Here is a 22,785-nt window from a genome sequence, read left to right on the forward strand (position 1 = left end):
ACTGGATCTGGCCTGCAGGCCATAGTTTGCCCACGGCTGATCTAGGGATTGGGCCTGCCCTCTGCCCCCTGGGAGCAGGCCTAAGCCAGCAGGTCGTTATCTCCTGAGGGGTCCCAGACTGCAGAGAGGGCACAGGCCTGGCTGAGGGACCCCTTTCCCCCCCGAGTGCACAAATTTTTGTGCACCGGGACTCTAGTCCTATATAATAAAAGGCTAATATGCAAATTGTCCCCTCGGGAGTTCCACCGACTGGGAGTTCGACTGCTCGCTATGATGTGCGCTGACCACTGGGGGCAGCGTGGAATGAAGGAAGGCCCCAGCTGGTAGCTGGGGGTAGATCGGCCCTGACGCTGGTCAGGCCTGGGGACCCTACCCGTGAATGAATTTCATGCACTGGGCCTCTAGTCCATAATAAAGACTATATTCACCAGCCTTTCTTGAAAACTGGAGTGGCCACATAATTAAGTTCAGGCCATTGGGATGTGAGTGAACCTATGCTTGCCAGAGCTTGTTGGAACTTGGCTGAAATGATTGGTGGTATACATCCTTTATCCTCTTTTTTTTCTTTTGATTTGGTATTTCTTCATTGTTACTGCCTGGGCAGTGCCAAAGGGAAAGGTGTTAAAAGGAAGAGAATAAAATCTCTTTGAAATGGAAATTCTTATAAAGAAGGATTACATAGAAACCTGCTACAGTGGAAGCAGGTGAAGGAAAAATCTATCATAGGTATTAGTTTGGTAGGGGCAGCAAATACCAAAGATGTGTGAAAACAGTTTATCAGATTAGTAGTGCCTCAGTTGATGAATTTGAATCTGTTGATCCTGGAGCAGCAAACACCTTCACTCCCAACCTGGTGTTCTCAGGAATTCAAATTCATAAAGATGCTTGACCAGAAATGGCCATGGTAATCCACTCATTTGAAATGTCAGCAAAACTCAGGAAGAAAGTGGCATTAGGCTTTTAAATCATATGAACAACCTCCTTATATCTTCTTCTTTTATAAAACCCCATGATGCTATTATTTTTATTTATTTTAAATCTTTAATAAATTTTTTTCAGAGCAGTTTTGTGTTACAACAAAATTGAGCAGAAAGTACAGCAAGTTCTCATCTACCCCTGCCACCATACACACACAGCCTCCCCCACTGTCAACATGGGGCATCAGAGTGGTACATTTGTTACAATTTGATGAACCTACATTCTTGGCAGAACTTGGCATTGTAAGTGTTCTGAATTTTGACCATTTTAGTAGTTGTATAGTGTTATGTCATTGTTGTTTTAATTTGCGTTTCTCTGATGACATACGAAGTGGAGCATCTTTTCATATACTTATTTGCTACCTATATGTCTTCTTTGGTGAGCTAACTGTTCAGGTCTTTCGCCCATTTTTAAGTCAGGTTGTTCATTTTCTCATTATGCTATGATTTTACATGCTCTTTCTTCCTCTTACAGGTAATGTGAGAGACAGTGATTAAAAATGATTTCTTTATAATCAGATTCACTGTAAGAATCCTGTCTCCATTATGTAATAGCTGTGTGACTTTGTGAAAGTTACATAAGCTCTTTGTGCCTCAGGTTTCTTCTTGGTAAAAGAGGGTTAATAATGTGTGATGGTCAAATGAGTTGATACATATAAAGGACTTAGACTAGGACTTGACTTGTAGTAAGTACTTAATAAATGTTAGTACGTAGTATTTATTACTCCATTATTTCATATATTCATTATCACTGTCTGCTCTTTACTGTATTCCCTGTAGAAAATGTTTGCTAAACTTATCCACACAAAATTGTAAATTCTTTTTATGGGTATTTATATTTTTTAGTCTTTGTTGAACTAAAAAAATCATTTACCATACGAGCATAGTCTCTTGGTAAAAGATTCAGCAAATACACAAATATATCTACATATATGTAGTAAAAATGAAAGTTCCTTTACATGTAACCCCTCCCCCTACTTCCTCTTTTCTTTCCAGAAGTAACTATTGTTAACAGAGTAGGTTGAGGCTGAGCAGATTGGTCTGCGATGTTCCATATTAATTTTGTTTTAACTGTAAGCCTTTGGCAGTGTTTTTGCCTAGAGTCTTGTAGTAGAGGTTTTCTGAAATTCTGCAGTTTTAACCCCTATACTCTCCTTAGAACTTCCTAGTAGGTCCGATTCTCAGACTAATACCTGCTTCTCTTTATTTACTCCTTCAATTTGTAGCAACCAGGGGTAATTAAATTTTTTAAAAATATACTTTTTATTGTTGATAGTATTATAGATATCATCCCTTTCCCCCCACTTTCCCCCATCCTCCCAGCCCCTCATCTTCCCCTCCCCCCCATGTCTTTACTGTCCTATTGCCCATGTCCATGGGCTATGCCTGTAAGTATATAAGTTCTTTGGTTTATCTCTTCTCATCCCCAAACTCCACATCAAGATATGTCAGTCTGTTCCATGCCTCCATGCTTCAGGTCTTATTTTGTTGGTCAACTCATTCTGCTCATTGGATTTCACAAATAAATGAGATCATGTTATATTTGTCTTTCTCAGATTGGCTTATTTCATTTAGCATAATTTTTTCCAGGTCCAACCATGCTGCCCCAAAGGGTAAGAGATCTCTCTTTTTTATAGTTGCATAGTATTCCATTGTGTAAATGCCCCACAACTTTTTTTATCTATTTATCTACTGATTTTGGCACTTGGGTGCCAAGAATGTCCACCTTATTTAAGATGTTCAACCTAAAAGTGGTGTGGAAGGTGAACTTAGCTGTCACTCAGGGTTGGGGTAGAGTTGTGCTGGCAGCCCTTTCCCTTGACGTGTGACCCAAAGGATAGAAGGAATCTAGGAGGTGTCTTTCAGTGCTCTCTACCCTACCATTCTCCTATTTCTGATGACAGGATCTGAGGAATGTGCAGAGATCTGGAGATGCCCTATAATCTTTTAGATCTAACTTCAGAGTGCACTGGTTAAGGACTGTTCAGTAAGTGAATATCCCAGTTGAGATGGAGATAATTGCAGCTTGCTTTGAGAATTATAGAGCTAAAGTATGTTGAAGGGTAATTAAAATTTTTATTTCTTTTAGGTTTTACTTGTAATTAAAATATTTTTGTTTTATTTAAAGGTTAGAGTAAGAATATAAATTAATGTAAAACATTGTAGAAACACTGTAGAGGGGTGATTGACTCTTTTTGGAATGATCGGAGGAGGTTTCCAGATTTGTTAATCCAGACAAGTCCACTGTTGGCATTTTACTCTCCCATATTTGTGTAAAGTACCTGCAAATTTGTGTAAACTACCGGCAAAGAACCTCAAAGGCAGAGGAGAGTGAGAATACCCACTGGAAGTTCAGGATATACTTGAGAGCAGCTTGAAAATTTCTTAAATTCTCTGTTTTATCTTAAGAATTCATGTGAATGTTGCATTTCATTGCATTCTGATTATGTAAATGTAGAAATATTTTAATTACAACGAGAAAAGAAAAAAACAAAACATTCTCTGCTGATCTATTAATTGTGGAAAACTGAGGTAAATAAAGAGAGCTGACACTACCTATATACCAGGTTTAGCACTCACGTTTCTTTTCTTTTTTGTTAATCCTCACCTGAGTATATTTTTCCATTGATTTTTAGAGAGAGTAGTTGGGAGGGAGAGAGACACACAGAGAGGAACATTGATGTGAGAGAATGTTCTCATTCTCACTAAGTTCCTTGAAGCTCTTATTAAGTTCCTTAAGCATCCTTATAAACTTCATTTTGAACTCTCACTAGTGGTTTGCTTACTTCCATTTCATTTAGAGGTTTCTGGAGATTTCTTCTGTTCTTTCATTTGTGACATGTTACTTTGTCTCCATGTTTTGGTTGCTTCCCTGTGTTTGTTTCTATGTACTAAGTAGAGCTGCTAAGTTTCCTGGGCTTGGTAGAGTGGCCTATTGTAGTAGGTGTCCTATAGGGTCAGCCTTCCTGATCACCCAAGCTGGGCACTGTGGTTATGCAACCACTCCTTCTATGAGCTGTAAACCCTCTTGTTGTAGTTGAACCTTGATTGCTGTTAGCACAACAATGGCTGGGATTTACTCTTCAAGCCAATAAGCTTTAAGGCAGTGGTTCTCAACCTTCCTAATTCCGCGACCCTTTAATACAGTTCCTCATGTTGTGGTGACCCCCAACCATAAAATTATTTTCATTGCTCCTGCATAACTGTAATTTTGCTACTGTTATGAATCGTAGTGTAAATATCTGATATGCAGGATGTATTTTCATTGTTACAAATTGAACATAATTAAAGCATAGTGATTAATCACAAAAACAACATGTAATTATATATGTGTTTTCCGATGGTCTTAGGCGACCCCTGTGAAAGGGTCGTTCGACCCCCAAAGGGGTCGCGACCCACAGGTTGAGGACCCCTGCTTTAAGGATTGCCTGCGAGGAACCACCACTGTGGATGATCAGCTGTGCTGGGGCCCTCTCCACAGAGCAGGATTTACTACAGCAGGCTGTGGTACCCACTGCGTCTGCCCCTTGCGTGTTGCTATGGAGGTGGTTGGGTGATGTTTTGATGTGGTCTGAAGTTGTCCACAGGGAGCACTGGCCTTGGGGCCTCCTGGGAGATATAAGCCTGCACTAGAAGTCAGGCCAGAAGTCAGGCTGCTGCATCTTCGCAGCCGTTGAAGACAGACTTACCACGCCCAAGGCCGCTCTGGTACTGGCTCTCGTCCCTGCAGGCGAGGTGGGACCGGAACCCCCTACAAATTAGCCACAGCTGTACCCGCCCAACTCCACAGGATAAAGAAACCCACCAACCCCGGAAACTGCCCTTGTGGTTCTCTTGATGTTAGTGTTTCATTAATGACAGCTTCATCTCAATCCTGTCTATTTCTCTAACTGTACTGCACATGTCAGTTGGAGGTTCAGGAGGGTGTAATTAAGTCACTTCTGGAACTCTCTGGATTTTTAACTAATTGAGAACAGAAGCAGGAGCCACATGTAGGATGAAATAAAGTATTGAGCTTTATTACCAGTACAGGTGGATTGGAAAATGTGGTGAGGATTTTAGTATTGCACTCTACTTGGCAAGAAGTGAAAGCCCACACATGGAGTAGAACAGAAGAATAGGGGTTTCTTTTCAGTGCAATGAGGCATGACACCTGCCAAAGCCACAGTCCCTTCAGATGGAAACTTTGGGCAGGAGCTAGGCAGGCATGTTTTAAAGCACTTAACCTGGTTTCTCCCCACTCCCACCACTAGGCTTGAGATGGGCACTTGACCAATGGGCAGTCTTAGCAGACAGACCCCTACAAGGTGAGATTGATTTGGTTGCTTCACATCTGGACCCCATATTTAATTTGCTGTATTAACTAGAACAACTTATTTAATCTTTTGAATGCATTCAATCACAAGTATGCTAAGTGATTGTTGTGAACACACACAAAAAAATGCCCAATACTGTTTTGTTACTGCTATTTGTGAATTGTAGTAACTTATTCTTTTTAAAACAATATATTTTTATTGATTTCAGAGAGGAAGGGAGAAGGAGAGAGAGAGATAGAAACATCAATGATGAAGAGAATCATTAATCGGCTGCCTCCTGCACGCCCCCCACAGGGGATTGAGCCAGAAACCTAGGCATGTGCCCCGACTGGGAATCAAACTGTGACTTCCTGGTTCATAGATAGATACTCAACTACTGAGCCACCGCGGCTGGGCCTGTAGTAATTTATTCTTATACTAGGCCTTGAATGTTTAAATCTTCAAAAATTACAACTGCTACATTAAAAGCATAGTAAATATACTTCTTATATTCCTAAATTGTACTGTTAATTGAAAACATGTATGGCTTCAAATTAATTTTGCTTCTTTGATTTACTCATTTCATGAAAGCAGGTTACACTTGTTTTATGCTGATGTGCCCTCATATTGCAGACTTGACCATATGAATATTACACACACCACCATGTGTAAGTTTTCATTTTCTTGTCAGAATGAAACCTCAATCATATTCTCCATATTTTGAGGGAAGGGAGCATATAGTTAGTGAACACTAAGTGTCTTAAGTGTCATTTGAAATCAGAGCTTTAATTTGTTTGAACCAATGTGATGATTTTGAAGAGAAAAAAGGTGTTGCTTATATCAGTGTGTAGCAAAACACACGGAAAGCATTAAACTGCCTTAAACTTTATATGGATGCCTTGCACATAATTATTGTTTAGTAAGAATTTTTTCACTGGCCTTGTGTTGTACATTGATTTATTCAGATACATTAAGGGAGATCTTAAGGTACTTCATTAAGATTTGGATACTTATAACAGGATAAATTAAAAAATAAATTTCTCAAAATAATGAGTGGTCCTACTTGGTGTGTTGGGACAATGCTCTAACCAACGGAGCTACCCAACCGGGGCTCTTTAATTCTTATCTTAAGTTTTGAAATATCTTCATTTTCATTTTGTATTAAAGTTTAGTAACTGGTTAGGATAAATGATTTGCTCTAAGGGTATAAACAATAATTTTAGAGAGTGGAGGAGGGTTGTTTGAAAGTGCTGGAAGTTTTATTTTCCTTCATTTTTAGAGATCAAATAATCTACAAGGTGTATGTGGCAATTTGAGAAGCTGCAGGGACCCTTTGCACTATTAAAGGAATTAGAACTTAATGAGCCCACTGGTTTTATTCATCTCTAAATTCCAGTTTTTAGTGTTAAGTATATAGTAGACTTCCAGTAAACGTTTGATTTACTAAATCCATGGCATGCACATTAAAAAATATTTATTGGCACCTTTTGGGCAAGTATTTAATTATTTTTCTTATATTATTGGGGTCATCTTCAGAAATTATGACAAGCATAGTTGCTTCATTTTCTCAAAGTTAGAAAGACATGACTTAGCCGTCTATAGAAATTTTTAGTTTTTGTTTGTTTTTTTTTTGTTAAGCCTCACCTGAAGATATTTTTCCATTGATTTTTTTTTAGCGAGTGGAAGAGAGAGGGAAAGACAGAGAGAAACATTGCTGTGAGAGAAACATGTAGATTGGTTGCCTCCTGCATGCGCCCCAACCAGTACCTGGGCCGGGGAGGAGCCTGCAACGAAGGTACATGCCCTTGACCGAATGGAACTATCGGGACCCTTTGGTCTGAAGGCCGACCCTCTATCCACCGAGCAAAACTGGATAGAGCTAGAAGTTTTTCTTTTTTATTTAGTGTTCGTACTTTCGTTGTTGTTAACCAGTTGACTAAGTGTTTCTCAAGAAATTTAAAGATGGAGTAGTACTAGTTTCTGATTTGCAAGGTTATTCCTATTGTTCAATATAAGAGCTTCTGCCCCACCTCTCCTCAATCTAGATACATCTCTCATAATAAAGTCCCTAGATTTTAAGGTGTGGCATAATTTAAGAATGGTACTTGGAGTAGACCTGGATTTGCATCTCATTTCCATCAGTTACTGGTTGTGTGGTTCTTGGGTGAGTTACTTCCTTTTTAATTCCAACTAACAATTAAATTAATTAACAAATACTATAAAACTCCTGACAGAGCAATTAACAAACAGTAAAGTGGTAAATTCTAGTAACTACCAGCTTCTGACTATATGTTTACTAAAGGAAAAGTAGAGTTAAGCATGCAAATTAGGATATGTTTGAACGTAGGGTGAAGGAAAATTATACAGTTGGTAAAATTGTGGCAGCATAGTGAATTTCTATTTTTAAGGTATTGAGGACTCTAACTTTGTCTTCTGGATATAGGTTACTTTTTCTCTTAAACTCATCATCCTAAAATGTCATCGAAATGGCAAACTAAAAATCTGTTTTTGTTGAGATATAATAGCAGCTGAACTTTTAAAATTCTAGAGTTTGTTTAGTAGTTCTTGGAGGGATTACATTAGAAACAGAAGAAAAGTATGTAGTACTGTGCCTGCTACATAACTGTTGTCAATTGTGTGTGTGTGTGTGTGTGTGTGTGTGTGTGTGTGAAGTGGTTGAGAATATGGCCTCTCTTGTCAGACTGCTGTACTAGTCTTGTGACCTGGGGTAAGTTATTTAGCATCCTATTGTTTCTTTGTTTATAAAGGTGGATTAATATTAGCTCTACCTTATATTGTGAGGATTAAATGAGATGGAATATAAAGTGCATAGTACAAAATTAGTACTTGATAAATGTTAGAGATTATTATTGTAAAATTTTTCTTTTAGGAGGCATCTATCAGTGGAAAAAGCAGGATCTTCAGAGTCAGGTTGAATTGGTTTTGAGTTTTGCTTTAGCTACATACTAACACTGTGATCTTGGGCAGATTACTTAACAACTACTCTTTTCCTGTTTTCATATGTATAAAATGAGGATAATAGCTACCTTGTAGAGTTTATGGAAGCATTATAAATACATAGATACTTAGTAAATGGTAATTATTATGGGCATGGTGCCTGTAATTCAGGTCAGTAGTATTTTCTTGGGTTGGCAATGTGAGCTAGCTGGCTAGATTTTTTTCCTGACACTGATGCCTCTATTTGAATTGAGTACTTAGTTACAATCAAGTCAATTATGCCTTTTCTATAAAAATAAAACTTTATAATAACAGCTAAATATTTACTTATTTATAAAATCTTAGGTGAAATATAAATTAGAGTATACTTTGTTTGTGTTCTCATGTTTATTGTTGTAGAACAAAGGTAAAAGCAACATCAGTGTAGCTTGGGATAAAGGGCCGTTCGTTATTCTGACTTCCCCTAGATGCCTTCTGCCTTATGTATCCTGGAAAAGAGAAATCCTATTCCTCTGGGATGTAGAGGCTTTCTAGAGAGGTGACAGTCATCTGCCTATTTAGGTAGACAGCTTAGAACTTGTATGGTTTTGATAACACAGAACTCCTAACCGAAAGTGGCAGGTGACTATTGTATGAACATGGCCGCCAGTGGGGTCAGGCAGCTCAGCTCCCAGCTTAGGTCTGCAAAGGTAGGAGCAGTTTTTTCACAAGAAAGGATCCAGCTATTAGAATTGACTGAGCAGCCTTGACTAACATGAAAAAAACAGAAATGAAATTAGAGCAGGCCACTCTGAACTGAAACTTTAGCAGGCTCTGACAGGTCTCTCAGAGTAGAGTTTGTTTATGAGCAATGTTAGCAAAGAGTTTGCATGTCCATTCAGATATTCAAATTTCATGGCTTATTAGGGAGACAAAATATGTACTTGCATTCCCCCTCCCCCCAATTTATTTCCCCTGAGAAAAGAGATCTTGGAATATACAGAAAGTACAGATTAATAGCAAATTCTCGCTAAACACAAAACTTCTGTTTTTTACATCTATTTTTGTAATAGTTATTTTACATATATTTTCCTTCTCTTTTTGGGAGGTTTTACATATAGATTTTAGTTACACTTTTTGTTGTTGTTGAGATATTGTTTACGTATCATAAAATTCACCATTTTAAAGTGTACAGTTGGGTCGTTTTTAGCATATTCATGAGATTGTGCACCATTATCTATCTAATGATAGATTCATGACTTTGTGCACCTCTATCTAATTTTAAGGAAAGACATCTTTTTTCAGATTTTGATTAACTTACCCCTCATTTTCTTTTCTACTTTAAGGAAAATCTGACATACTAAGGCTTATCTCTGAGTTTTTGATAGTTGTTTGTAGTTCTGCTATAGTTTCAGTTAGAGGGGTTGATCATTTGTTTCTTTTTCTTTTTCCATATTAGTCACTGGTGCTTAATTCTAATAGCTTGGTCTCCTCTTGAGAGAAAACTGTTGAAGTCCTCAAACATCTGTCTCATTTTAATTCTGTTTCAGAATAAGAGAGATAGGACACAGTATCATTTTGTACGACTGCCATTAGGCTGGATGAATGTTGTTCTTGGACAGTGGAGCAAATGTCTGTTAACTTAATTATTCACTCCTTCCTCTTGCATGATTAGTTATGTTTTATTATTAGTTATGTATAAAATTGTGTTTTATAGACCAGCTAAGGATGATCATTTTCTTTAGAAGCTCACAAAACTGTCATGCAAGCATTTTATGAACTGCTGCTGTAGGTCTCTTAAATAATCATCTTTATTCATAGAGGAGCTTTACCTTTCTTTCCATCTGAACAATTTCTGTCAGATTGGTACAAGCATTATAATTTTTCAACACATTTAGTTCCCCTGGACAATGAAAATATGTGTTTATGTAACTTTCTATACACAAGTAGATACAGATCAACAATAGATATAGAATTTAGCTTTATCTATTTGTCCAGCCTAATATATGTGTTATTAGCTGGTTCTCTGAAAAAAAAATTTATTGATTTCAGAGAGGAAGGGAGAGGGAGTGAGAGATCAAAACATCAGTGATGAGAGAGAATCATTAATCTGCTGCCTCCTGCATGCCTCCTACTGGGGTTCAAACCGTTACCTCTGGTTCATAGGTCTGTGCTCAACCACTGAGGCACACCAGCCAGGCTGAAAAATATTTTAAATGTTATTTTCCAGTTTACTGTTATTTTCAACCGAAACTAAAATGTAATTATCTCATTAACTGCAAAGCATGTCTCTTTAGGTTCTTTAACTTCTAGTGAAATAAAAGCGTTTTCACTTTCTTTTTTTTAGCATCATTCTTTACCTTTTCCCTGACACCTGAGGTCTTTTATAGGCCTTATATCTATATGCCATGTTGTCCAGAGAGAGGAGAGACTCTCTCTCTCTTCTCCAGTACATTCTCTTGTGGGTTTAATCTGAAGAGACAGTTTAGTTCTTATATTCTTCCTTGAACTATTGTCAGGAAAATGCCATGTTAATTGCCTTAAGACTTAGTGCCCCGCTTGAAACAAAGTGTTAAAGTAAAAGATATTAAGTTAATTGGCGTAGAATTCATTTAGAGACTCAACCTGCAGCATTCCTACCCCCTCTATCACACCCCCCCTCCCCCAATAGGCTAGGGACTGGGGCTGCTACACAGTTGGGGAAGAGATAGAATAGATGCTAAAAAAACATTTAATAATATGTGTATTGGTCTTTTGTCTTTTTGTGTTCTCTATTTCATTTTCTATTGATGTATTTATCTTTTTTTCTTTTTTTATTTCTAACAGCTTGTTATATATTTAGGACAATACCATTTCAAAATCTTGCCTTTAAATTTTGCCTACATTACTTGATATGCTACGTTTATCAGTCTTTTTCTTTTTGGTTTCAGGTAGGGATCAAATTTAATTTTTCCCTAATAATTAGCTGGTTGTCTTATCACCTTTATTAAATAACTAGAGGCCCAGTGCACAAAATTCGTGCATGGGTAGGGACCCTAGGCCTGGCTGGCGATCAGGGCCAATCTGTGGGGCGACTGGCAGGGTGATCAGGGGGCCCCCGCTGGCACCTGCCTTGGCTGGCCTGGGTCCTGTGGGCTGGGGGCAGCTCCTGCGTTAAGTGTCTGCCCTCTGGTAGTCAGTGTGCATCATAGCAACTGGTCATTCTGCTGGTCATTCCATTGTTCGGTTGATTTGCATATTAGGCTTTTATTATATAGGATACATCCTTCCATTATTATTATTATTATTATTATTTTGTTAATCCTCACAAAAAAGTATATTTTTTCATTAACTTTTAGAGAGTGTGGGAGGGAGAGGAGAAGGGAGGGAGGAAAGGAGAGGACTCTGTACTGTATTCTGTCATATGATGGATTTTTTCCCCTTGACCATATACCTGTACTCATTGGGCACAAAGATGATTATTAGTCTTAAGCCAAGTTTATGAAACTGAATTGCATCAACTTTACCTTTGAATTGATTGCGTATGTAATTATAGCAGAAAAATATAGAATTAAAGTTAATCATTAAAATTTTTGAGTATATATATTTTATAATATTTTAAACTTATATTTATTGCCTAGAAGTTATTGCTGAGTAGGCTTTTCTAAACTACAATATGAGACATGGGTTAAAGTTTTACATAACTGAATATGTCTAGAGTTAAATATTAGTATTAGAAGGGTAAACTATTAAAGTACATTTTAATTCAGTGGAATGTCAATAATAATTATAGAAATCACTGGAGTTTTTTTAGGTAATAGTTGAAGAGTCATAGCAGTATCTCCTTGAGAGATTGATTTGTTAGTTGCTGTTAGCTTTTCCTGAGTTTAATGTCAAGATAGTATAACAATGCTGAAGAAATTTAAAAATAGTAGATCACTTAATTAGCTGTTGCTTTGGTAGTGCTGTGTGACAATACTGAAATGTTTGATGGCTTCAACAATAAACATTTTGTTTTTTAACTTATGGTTCTGGGGGTCTGTGAGGGAGACTATATTTCCGGCTGTGGATTAAATTCAAGTCTTATTCACATGTTGCATTTTGGGTCCTTATTCTTTTCTTGGTCTTCTCAAGAAACCAAGCCAAATAACTCAAGCAAATTTAAACTGTCTGCTCAGGTTTTGTTTATTGATATTCTGTGGCTTAGCCCAAAATGATTTGGGCAGGGAAATATTTTGCCTCACTCTCTTGGGAGGCATTATAAAGTCATATGGCCAGAGGCACAAACGTACAATTTTGTAATAGAGAGGGAGTAAAATAATTGGTAAAAATAACCTGATCTATTACAGTTAACTTATGAATGTCATCATCCTAATACAGATTTTTAAATAAAATATATTTTTTCCTTATTACATTCTGTTTTTATGATAAGAGTATTATGCAGCAATAATCATAATGTGCCTACCATTTTAAATTCCTTTTTGTCCTTTGCTGGCTTCCTATTTTGGTTATAAAATATTTTCCTATTGTCTTTTAAACCATCCTTCGACTGTAATTACCGCTTGTGTTATCCTGTGTTTGTTCCTGTGATTATTTCGATTAATTCATTTCTCTATTTTTTTCCTTTCATTCATCATATCCACTACACTGTTAATCTGGGAAATTATTGTCAACTTTTCAGATTCTCTGCTCTTCCTTTACCCAGATTTCTGTTCTCATACTTACTATATGAAACCATATTGCTATCTGCAGCCTGTTAAAAAATAAGCTTGTATGTCTTTTGGCTAGCATATAGTTACATTAGGACTCATTAGGCTTCAGGTGACAGAAACTCAATTTAAACTAGCTTATGCAAAAAGAATTTATTGGAAGGGGTATTTTATAGAATTAAGGCAACAATGGATTTACCAAGACTGAGGATGGGAACAGATGGAGCTAGGCTTCAGGAGTGACTCAAAATTATGGACCCAAGTAAGATTCTCTTGCTTGTCTGTGTATAGGAATGACTACTCACTCTCTCCCTACATACTGGCATTCTTCAGATGGGTAAAAACATGGCCACCAACAATTCCCAGTTTACATCTTAAAAGTTTCTGCTGTAAGAGGGACACTGTCATGATGAACTCTTTGGTCATCAGTCCAGAAATCTTAGGAAATACGTTAATTGGTCTAGTTTGGATTCAATGTTTACCTTTGAATCTGTTTGGCCACAGTGTTGAGGTTTCTATAAAAGTTATGTAGTTTGAATAGAGGGAAGCCTTATTCTCAGAAAAGTAGTTTTGCAGATGATTGCTGGACTAATAAAAGTAGGTGTCCACTAAAGTAATATGAATTAATAAGACTCCTTTGTGCCCTTTTCAGGGCCAGGGACATTCTTGCATACACACCTACATATTAGTGTGGCTCTTGCCTGCTATTTTCTTATTGTAAATTAAGAATATTTTTTATTTTCACCTTTGTAATGAGTCTACTATAGTCATTCTAATTTTCATGCCTCATAGTCCTTCCTGCTTACCAAATCTGGATTTACATTCATTTTTTTTCAGTTTTCTATTTCAGTTTAAGAGCCACTTGAAAATTAATACGTGCAAACACGTAATATAAAAGCAAGAAGCAGACTCACCACATTTGGCACAGAAAGAAATTGGACCATGTGCACTACGACTTTATCTTTTGAATGTGTTTGGTTATTTTGGGAAGAAGATAGCTGCCAGTTAGACTTTGCTAAATGTGGTTATACCGTTTCTAGTATATGTGAAAATTGTAGTTTTGGGTATCCAAGTGAAATGCCAATTTAGATATATTGCTTATTTGACAAAAATGATGTGGCATTAGAGTAAGAATTAATAGGGATTTCACTTGTTAACATTGTTATAGGTGTGGGGATGTTTATGTGATTTAATTAAAAAATATTTATTGAGTGTCTTTGGGTTCAGAACAGGCGAGAAGGTAATGAAGAAAAATATATCATATTCTTGGTAGCACTGATAAGTTTTCTGTCCCTTATTCTTATATACCTTTAAAATGCCTTAAAAATTAAAATTTTTATGCCTATAGTTCCCAGTAATGTTTTTTTTAATCTGAAGAGACGTAAACATTCTTTGTCAGATTTTACATTCTAATTTTTAGATTATAATAGGGCAGCCTTTAACTATATGCTGTTAAAAGAAGTTTTGCTTTTGTGTACTGCACTGTTTTACTTGCTGAATTGAAATGAATCTATTAATCTTGAGTTCAAAGAATAGCAAACTGTATATTTAAAAGATCTCTGCAAATCTAATTTGAATTGAGCAACCATTAATATTTACTAACACTAATGCAGAGTTAACTCTCAGGTTACTTATCACTGATCTAAGAAGAATGCTTTGGAGGAAGAGACAGGTAAGTTTTGATGTGGGAAGGAGTGCAGGAGATCCGGTGTGTACAGTGGCATTCTGTAGAGGCACATACCAACCCTGTTCTCAGCCGATGAGTAGACTAAAAGGCAGTATGACAGTGCAGGGCAGAGCATTACTCTGAAGTAATTACTTGAGTCCTGACTTTACATTTGCTATTTTGTGAGAACTTTCAAGTGATTGGTGCTTTTAAGAACAATTTGTTCCACACATTTATTGAATATCTACTATGTACTATGTACTATGCCAGGAATGGAATATTCCCTGGTAAACAAAGCAGAGTTTGGGTTTGGGGAGGGTGCTTATTTAGATAGCCGTAGCATCGTGTTGGCCTCAGGCTTCTCTGTCATCCTTTCCGTATCTCAGCTCCTGCTATCCTCACCCATACTCATTATGATCTAGCTATCATGGTCTCCTTTCCATTCCTCAATAAGGCGTTTCTCACATCAAGTTCTTCCTCCCTAGTTCTTTCCATGGCTTACTTGTTCTTTTAAGCCCAGACATCAGCTGGATCCTTATTGCCTCCTGCCTTCTCCTCGCTTTCTGTAATACTTATTCCAGTATGTGATCCTGATTTACGCACATCTGTATTATTTATCTCTTCCATAAGAATGTTAGCTTTGGGAAGACCAGGACTGCATTGTCTTTACTCATCATTTAGTCTCCAGTTCCCATTATAGTTTCTAGCTAGTAGGGACTCATAAAATATTTGTTGAATGGGTGAATGAAAGCTGTTATCAGTGGAGTCAGTCATACGAAGGTAGGAAGCAAGAGCTAAGACTGTAAGTTGGGACTGAATTTTCTGTGATTAAAGAGTTGAAATGATAAAGTGACAGAGGCAAGGGTGTGTTGGGCCTTGTAAGTGCTGTTAAAGAATTTGGATTTTGTTTGAATTTTAGTAAAAAGATTTTAGTCTGGAGTTTTAATGTAATTCAGTGTATTTCCTAAAAGTGTTCTTTGGTAGCTCTGCGAAGAGTAAATTAGGGAGGAGTAGAATGGAGGAAGGAGATGGGTTCAAGACTTTTATAGTCGATAAAAACATTGCTTGGATTAGGCTGGTAAAATGGATATAGAGCAAGATGGGATAGATGTAGGGTGTATTTTAGAGGTAGGGCTGACATGCTGATGTGAGGAATGCAGTAGAGATGAGCTAAGGATGAGACCCAGATATTTTGTGTGTGCAACTTGGTAGGAGGTGTTGTTATTTACTGAAATGGAAAAGCTGAATGAGAAGCAAGTTTGGAGAAGACATTAGAAATTCCATTTTGATCACATTTGCATTACTGAGAATTCCACATGGGTTCCAAATAAGTAATTTAGAGGAGTCATTTGGGTTGGAGTAGAAATTTGGGACACTGTCAGCATATAGGTAGTATTTAAATTCATGACAATGAGAGATATTACTTATAGTGTGTGGCAAGGAATCAGAAAAAAGCTCAGGACCTGAACTTGGGGAATTTCTAACATGTAGATATTAAGTAGAGGAGTGGCAGCTGAAAAGGACTTGGAGAAGGATTGGCCACACAAAGAATACCTGGAGTGTGTCTTGGCAATCAAGGATTCATGGGGCAATCTGGAAGGGTAAAGACATGGCTGCTAACACATACTGCATTTTTAGAAACATATAATATACAAAATAAGAAAAACTTTGAGAGGACAGATGAATGTACTTGAAGGGTTTTAAAAAAGAAGGATATTAGCATGTCTAACAAATAAATGATGGCTATCTTGTTAGCCTAGGAGTATAATTATTTTTTATTTTGATATTAGTGGAATTTTTGATTTTTTAAATAAAGTTGGGAAGTAATTAAATTTTTTTAAAAGTATAACTTGAAGCTGCAAGTACTTTTTTTCTAAGGGCCAGGAGTAATGGTGTTAGTGTCACCTAATGGCAAAATGAGATATTGCAGCCATATTTATATGCTGCAATGAACAAAGTAACCGAATTAGAAAGAGAAAAAGAACATTTCTGGGGGAATTTAGGCTTAGATCAGCAGGCTACTATAGTTACATGGTCCTCTCCTATTTAACCCTGGCTTACTTGTTTTATCCCTTTTCATATTACTCTTTGGTCACTGAGCAGGTCCTTTTTATTGTCTTTGAGGTTTCAGCTCAAATATTACCCTTTTGGAGAGTCCTTTCCCACCACCTTACTTACAGCTGTCCCTACACTCCTTACAGCTAAGCTACCCTTTGTCACATTAACCTCTTTCATAATCTTCATAGCCTTTAGAGCAGCGGTTCTCAACCTGTGGGTCGCGACCCCTTTGGGGGTCGAATGACCCTTTCACAGGGGTCGCCTAAGACCATTGAAAAACACATATATAATTACATATTGTTTGTGTGATTAATCACTATGCTTTAATTATGTTCAATTTGTAACAATGAAAATACATATCCTGCATATCAGATACTTACATTACAATTCATAACAGTAGCAAAATTACAGTTATGGAGTAGCAACGAAAATAATTTTATGGTTGGGGGTCACCACAACATGAAGAACTGTATTAAAGGGTCGCAGCATTACGAAGGTTGAGAACCACTGCTTTAGAGTGATTTGGAATTACCTTATTTGCGTCATTGCTTGTTTTCTCACTAGATGTCAGCTCCAGGAGAGCAGGCTGTTCACTCATGTAACTCCAGTGCTGAGTGCAGTGTCTGCCTTGTAGTAATATTCATGTTGAGTTAAAGTGTGAATATTTGGAGAATGTTGAGTTTCTGTGGTGGAGAGATCTATCCAGAAAATAGAAGTACACTGTATTTGATCACTGTAACATTGTTTGCTACATAAATGCAATGTGAAAGCTTTGACACCAACACCCCCATCCCACCCCCCAGCTCATAAATGGTAATGTGTCTGGAAAAAAAAAAGATATATGGCTTAGGGTGTTGAATTGTATATTAGTTAATTTTAGTAACAAAATATTTTTGAAAGTACTATATATGGTCTTGAGGAGATACGTTTTTTAAGACATTTAGATTTAATTACAAAATAATTCTGTGAATATATTTTTGTGTGTGTGAATTTGTAGATACTTCTAATATCATGCTTAATTTTTCCTCTATTTATTAAAAACAATAAAAATAGTATTTCTAGGAGAAAAATAGTTAAACAGTAGTAGTTGAGATATGGGCGGGTTTATATTGTTTTTCAGGGAACAATATGGTTCTGTTAGCCTGGAAACTCAGGGCGAAGAGAGTATATTTCCATTATGTGGCCCAGTCCAAGAGGGTAGCTTCCTTAGTTTTGAGATAATTGTCTAGTGAGAAGAATTCTTCTTCACATGAGCCATTTTTAAAGGCTGAGGATTGATCAGTTCATGTTTTTATTCAATAGTTTTTGTTTTTGTTTTCAATCCTTGTGGCTTTCACCAGGTGGATGTGGGAAGAGATTTTTGTAGGACTGAAATGGAGGTCAGAGCTTCCTTACAGAAGGTTACTGGGTCATTAGATTCTGTGGCTGCACAGAACAGTGAAGAATTTGTTTTGGTTCCTCAGCATGCAGATGATACTTCTACAAAAGATGAAGAAAAACCTGAACTGAAGGTAGTTTTTCTTTCCTACAAACGATACTATTTTAAATTATGGCTTTTTTAACTAGGTGAAAGGAGATGTATAAAATCCAAAGGTTTTTCTCAAGTTTTGACTGTGAGAATAGAGTCAATGTTTGATGTATTTAGAGGCTTATTATTTGGTTTGTATATTTTTGAAATTTTTTGCTTTTGGTTGTTTATCTTTTAATTCGGAATTTAGAAAGAAGGAATAGACGAGGAGAAAGAGAAAGGATAATTGAGAACTAGACTTAATGGTTAAATCTTACATAAATGTAATTTATCTGAATATTTTTATCTCTCTTACTACTGGGTTAAGTTGATTATATAAATAGTTATGTTTACTTTCACTTTTTTTTCGTTATGACCTCAAATCAGCTGGTAACATTGTAGTATGTGATTTAACAGTTGCCTTGTTTAAATATTTTAAAAATATATGTCTTTTATTTTTAGTGTTTGTATTTGGTTATGCTCCTTTTCCTTTTTCATTTTTGTGTTGCCTTTCCTAACTCAAAGAAAAAAACAAGCAAACCCAGGTATATATGCATGAGAATTGCATAGCTATCTTCTAGAAACAGGAGTAGAGAAGGTAGTCAGAACTGCTACATATTTTTTAAATGATTTTTGTTTAATTTAAACTATGGCATCAAAGATATATTAGTATACAAATCTAATAAAATTATATAAAAATCAGGTTATTAAATACCCATTTTACCTTATGTTGAAGATATAGTTTTATAATTTTGTTAAAATAACCAATAGCTTTATTTAAATTTATTTAAATTTCTATTTAAACAAATAACTATTTAAATTTCTTTGAATATATGTATTTTAGTATTAATGTATTTAAGATGTTATTTATTACTTAGGTTTTGTGTCTTCTCTGCTTTTAAGAAAAACCTTAGTTAACATAAATATAAAGAAATTAGCAACACTCCTCTTGCCAGCTAGAACACAAAATTTATAAAGAAATCAGAAATAGGCCTACGAACTGAAAGATCCCAGGTTCCATTCCAGTCAAGGGCACATGCCCGGGTTGTGGGCTTGATCCCCAGTGGTGGACTTGCAGGAGGCAGCTGGTCCATGATTCTCTCTCATAATGGATATTTCTTCCTCTCTGAAATAAATAAAAATATATTTAAAAAAATCAGAAATATGTTTATGTTATGATAAGAAGTATGACATTTTAAATGCTATCACAGTAGACTGTGGCCTATTTAAACTTATCAGGCTTTCCCTAAAACCCGTACATTTAAGATTATTTGGTTCTGGAATATGTTACAAAATACTAAAAAGAAAATAATAAGAAAAGAAAATCTCTATAAACAAGTTCTCAGATCAGATGTACTTGGAAAGTGCCTGAAGCATTTTCTGAGAAATCCTTTTCTGAAACTAATAATCTTCTAGTTTGGCTGTTTTTGTAATTCAGGATTTTGTATTATATCTAGTAAAATTAGGTAAAACTGTATAAATTCTTGATGTTAAGTTAACTATATTTAAACAAATATTTAGATTGTTTTAATTTCTTCTAGAAGTGAAATATTTTCATTCAGCTCCAGAACCATAATATGATTGAAACAGAATTGTCTTGCTTTGTCTGTAGATAGTTTCTAATGGTGATGAACAATTGGAAAAAGCCATGGAAGAGATTTTGAGAGATTCTGAAAAAGGGCAAGGCAGCCTTCTTGTGGATCGTCAAAGTTCCAGTGAGATTTCAGACCATTCGCTTGGAGGTGTTTCAGCCAGCCAAACAAATAAGCCATCTCTTCAGTTAATTTTGGATCCATCAAATACAGGTACTGTTCTGAACTCATACAAACCATAGGAGAAGTGGGATAAAGTGATACTGAAAATTTAAAAAGCCTGTTAACTTTGTTTTTAAGATCAGGGCCACCAGCTTTTCAGTGCTGGTTGAGAGCTCCCACTTTGGTTCTTATATTTCTGTGAAATTTTGCATTGACTTTTGAGTGCTTTTTTTTTCTTTAGAAATTTCTGCACTCAGACCATCTTCTCCAAGTGGATTGCCGGAAGAAGATAGTGTTTTATTTAACAAACTGACCTACTTAGGATGTATGAAGGTTTCTTCCCCGCGTAATGAAGTAGAGGCTTTACGGGCAATGGCAACTATGAAATCTTCGAGTCAGTACCCCTTTCCTGTTACTCTGTATGTGCCAAATGTTCCAGAAGGTTCTGTGAGGTGAGCTGTAATCCCCCTTCTCCTCTTAGACATATTTCAGATTTTGTGTGATGGTGATGATGTTATTTCATAAATCAGCCTAGGACTTACTGTTAATTCACTTTTACTCTGTAATGCAAGGAAGCATGTTTAGGCTTAGACTGTGTTCCTTATTTGCAAGGGCATGTGCAAAATTATACTTAGAATATAAGTGGAAATATAACTATAAAATACATGTAATTCTGTTTTTGGATTCTGAAGAGCCTAATAGCATGCCTCCACCTTGTCATTAACAGTGGGTCAAAAAATTGGGAGTGAGCCCTTCATTTTAAGCTCTTTTCATCAGACTGGAAAGAAGCAAAATGGTTTTTTTCCTTATGCTTAATTAGTAATAATGTTTTATGTCATCTGAACCTTGAATTTCTATTTTTTTAAAATATATTTTTATTGATTTCAGAGAGGAAGGGAGAGGAAGAGAGAGTTAGAAACATCAATGATGAGAGAGAATTATTGATTGGCTCCCTCCTGCATGCCCACTATTGGGGATCGAGCCCGCAACCTCAGCATGTGCCCTTAACCAGAACCGAATTTGGGACCTTTCAAGTACGCAGGTTGACACTTTATCCACAAACCAGCTAGGGTGAACCTTGAATTTCTTTACATGTAAATCAGATGTTACTCCAACATTCAGCCTTCCAGTGGCCTTCAGTCACACCTGTGATTATATTTTTTCTCTTGCTGTTTTTTTCTTTTTCCTTCATAGCACTTTTCCTTGACTCGACATTATATACAACTTACTTGCTTATTTGTTTATTGTCTACTTTCCTCACTAGACATAAGCTCCATGGGAGCAGGGTATTTCTATTTTTCCCTGCTGTTACTTCAGTGTCTAGAGTAGTATCTGGTCCAAGTTTTCAGCAAATATTTGCTGAATGAACAATTAAGTGTGCCAGCTGTAGGAAATTAGGTTGAATGTATCCTAAACCTATAATATTCCCCGAAAGTTGTCTTAATCTTTTTTCAAACTCTTCCCGATTTTCATCATTCTCTAAAGTTTAGAATGTGAAAAAAATGTTAGCTAAGTTCTAAAATAGCAATATAAATTGCAAGGTTTTGGTAAAAATGCTTTGAATTTTTCAGAAAAGGGTTTTGTAGATATATTGTTTGTATAACTGTTAAAAATATCAAAATGCCTTTTAATGTTACCTGTTTAGTTTCAAAGTACCAAATACTTCTTGACAAACCCAGTGCTTTGACTTGCCTCTGTTTTTAGTGGATACCCCTCAGTCTCACAGTTTGAGACCCTGCAATGTTCTTGAATTTTTAGATCAATCTAGGGCTTGGAATTTGTATAGAGAAAGTCATAGAATAATTTGTTCTTAAATTCCACAGACTCCTTATACTTCTTTTTTTTCCTCTCCTTATACCTTTTAAATTCTGCTGTTAATTGGATCTGTGGAACCACTCTGACCATTTTTGTGATAAAAGAGGTCTCAGGTGAACAGTGACCTGGGGCTTGGATAAACTTACAGGTGCTGCTCTCAGTAGAAATGAACTCCCTTTGGATCGTCTATGCTATTCTGTGCTGGCATTTCTTTTCCTTTTCCTGTAACAGAACAAGACTAGCATTTGGGATGGGTGACAGGCAGTAAGTGAATTAGATAATAGGAAACATAACAGTGAAGTAATTGTCAAAAGAAGGTGAAGAATTTGTGTGCTTATACATTATATACATATAGCAAGAATATGAAGACTAATGGTTTTCTCACATTATTAGTACCAGTTTATTTTGTGATTTTAAGATGATTATGTTTATATGTTATTGGCATGGTAAAACTATTTGCTTTTGTTCTTTGATAGTTAATATTTTATTTCATTTTCCACCACTGTTCTGCAGAATCATAGATCAGTCCAGCAATGTGGAGATAGCATCTTTTCCAATCTATAAGGTGCTGTTCTGTGCACGTGGACATGATGGGACAACAGAGAGCAATTGCTTTGCATTTACAGAGAGTTCCCATGGTTCCGAAGAATTTCAGATACACGTTTTCACCTGTGAAATTAAAGAGGCAGTAAGTATAATATATTGTAGCAATTGGCTAAGGAGACGAATTAGAGTAGTATTTTTGAGCCCTAATCTTAGTCATAAATTTGAATGTATGAGTATGTACCATATTATATAAAATTGGAGTATATTTCTAAAGAGAAAGAGCATATTTTTACTGGCATAGAACTGAATATGGAAAAGTCAAATCTTATAACTATGCAGGAAAGTGGTATTATTAGATGGGGCACACTCAGCCTAACAGATGTAACAGGAGAAGGCCACTTGACGAGCTGTCCTCCCACCGTACCATGGTAGTCATTGCTCAGGATTAGTTAGAAAGAGGGATTTTTTTTTGCACCTTTTTATTATTTTGCCCAAGTTGATTGGTCCATGTGGTTTGAAAAACTGCCTCTAACAATACCTTT

General features: G+C 36.3%; 1 protein-coding gene across 1 annotated transcript in view; it reads left to right on the forward strand.

Annotated features, from left to right (window-relative positions):
• Window positions 1-1,084: 1,084 nt before the first annotated feature.
• The window catches only part of RABGAP1L (RAB GTPase activating protein 1-like), a 391,910-nt gene continuing 370,209 nt past the window's right edge, over window positions 1,085-22,785 (forward strand). The window contains 5 exon segments of the mRNA XM_015566064.1: window positions 1,085-1,220; window positions 17,962-18,132; window positions 19,741-19,933; window positions 20,124-20,334; window positions 22,211-22,385. Coding sequence (XP_015421550.1) covers window positions 17,995-18,132; window positions 19,741-19,933; window positions 20,124-20,334; window positions 22,211-22,385 — 717 coding nt within the window. The 5' untranslated portion in view covers window positions 1,085-1,220; window positions 17,962-17,994.

Source organism: Myotis davidii, unplaced genomic scaffold (assembly GCF_000327345.1).
Source record: "Myotis davidii unplaced genomic scaffold, ASM32734v1 scaffold580, whole genome shotgun sequence".
NCBI lineage: Eukaryota > Metazoa > Chordata > Mammalia > Chiroptera > Vespertilionidae > Myotis > Myotis davidii.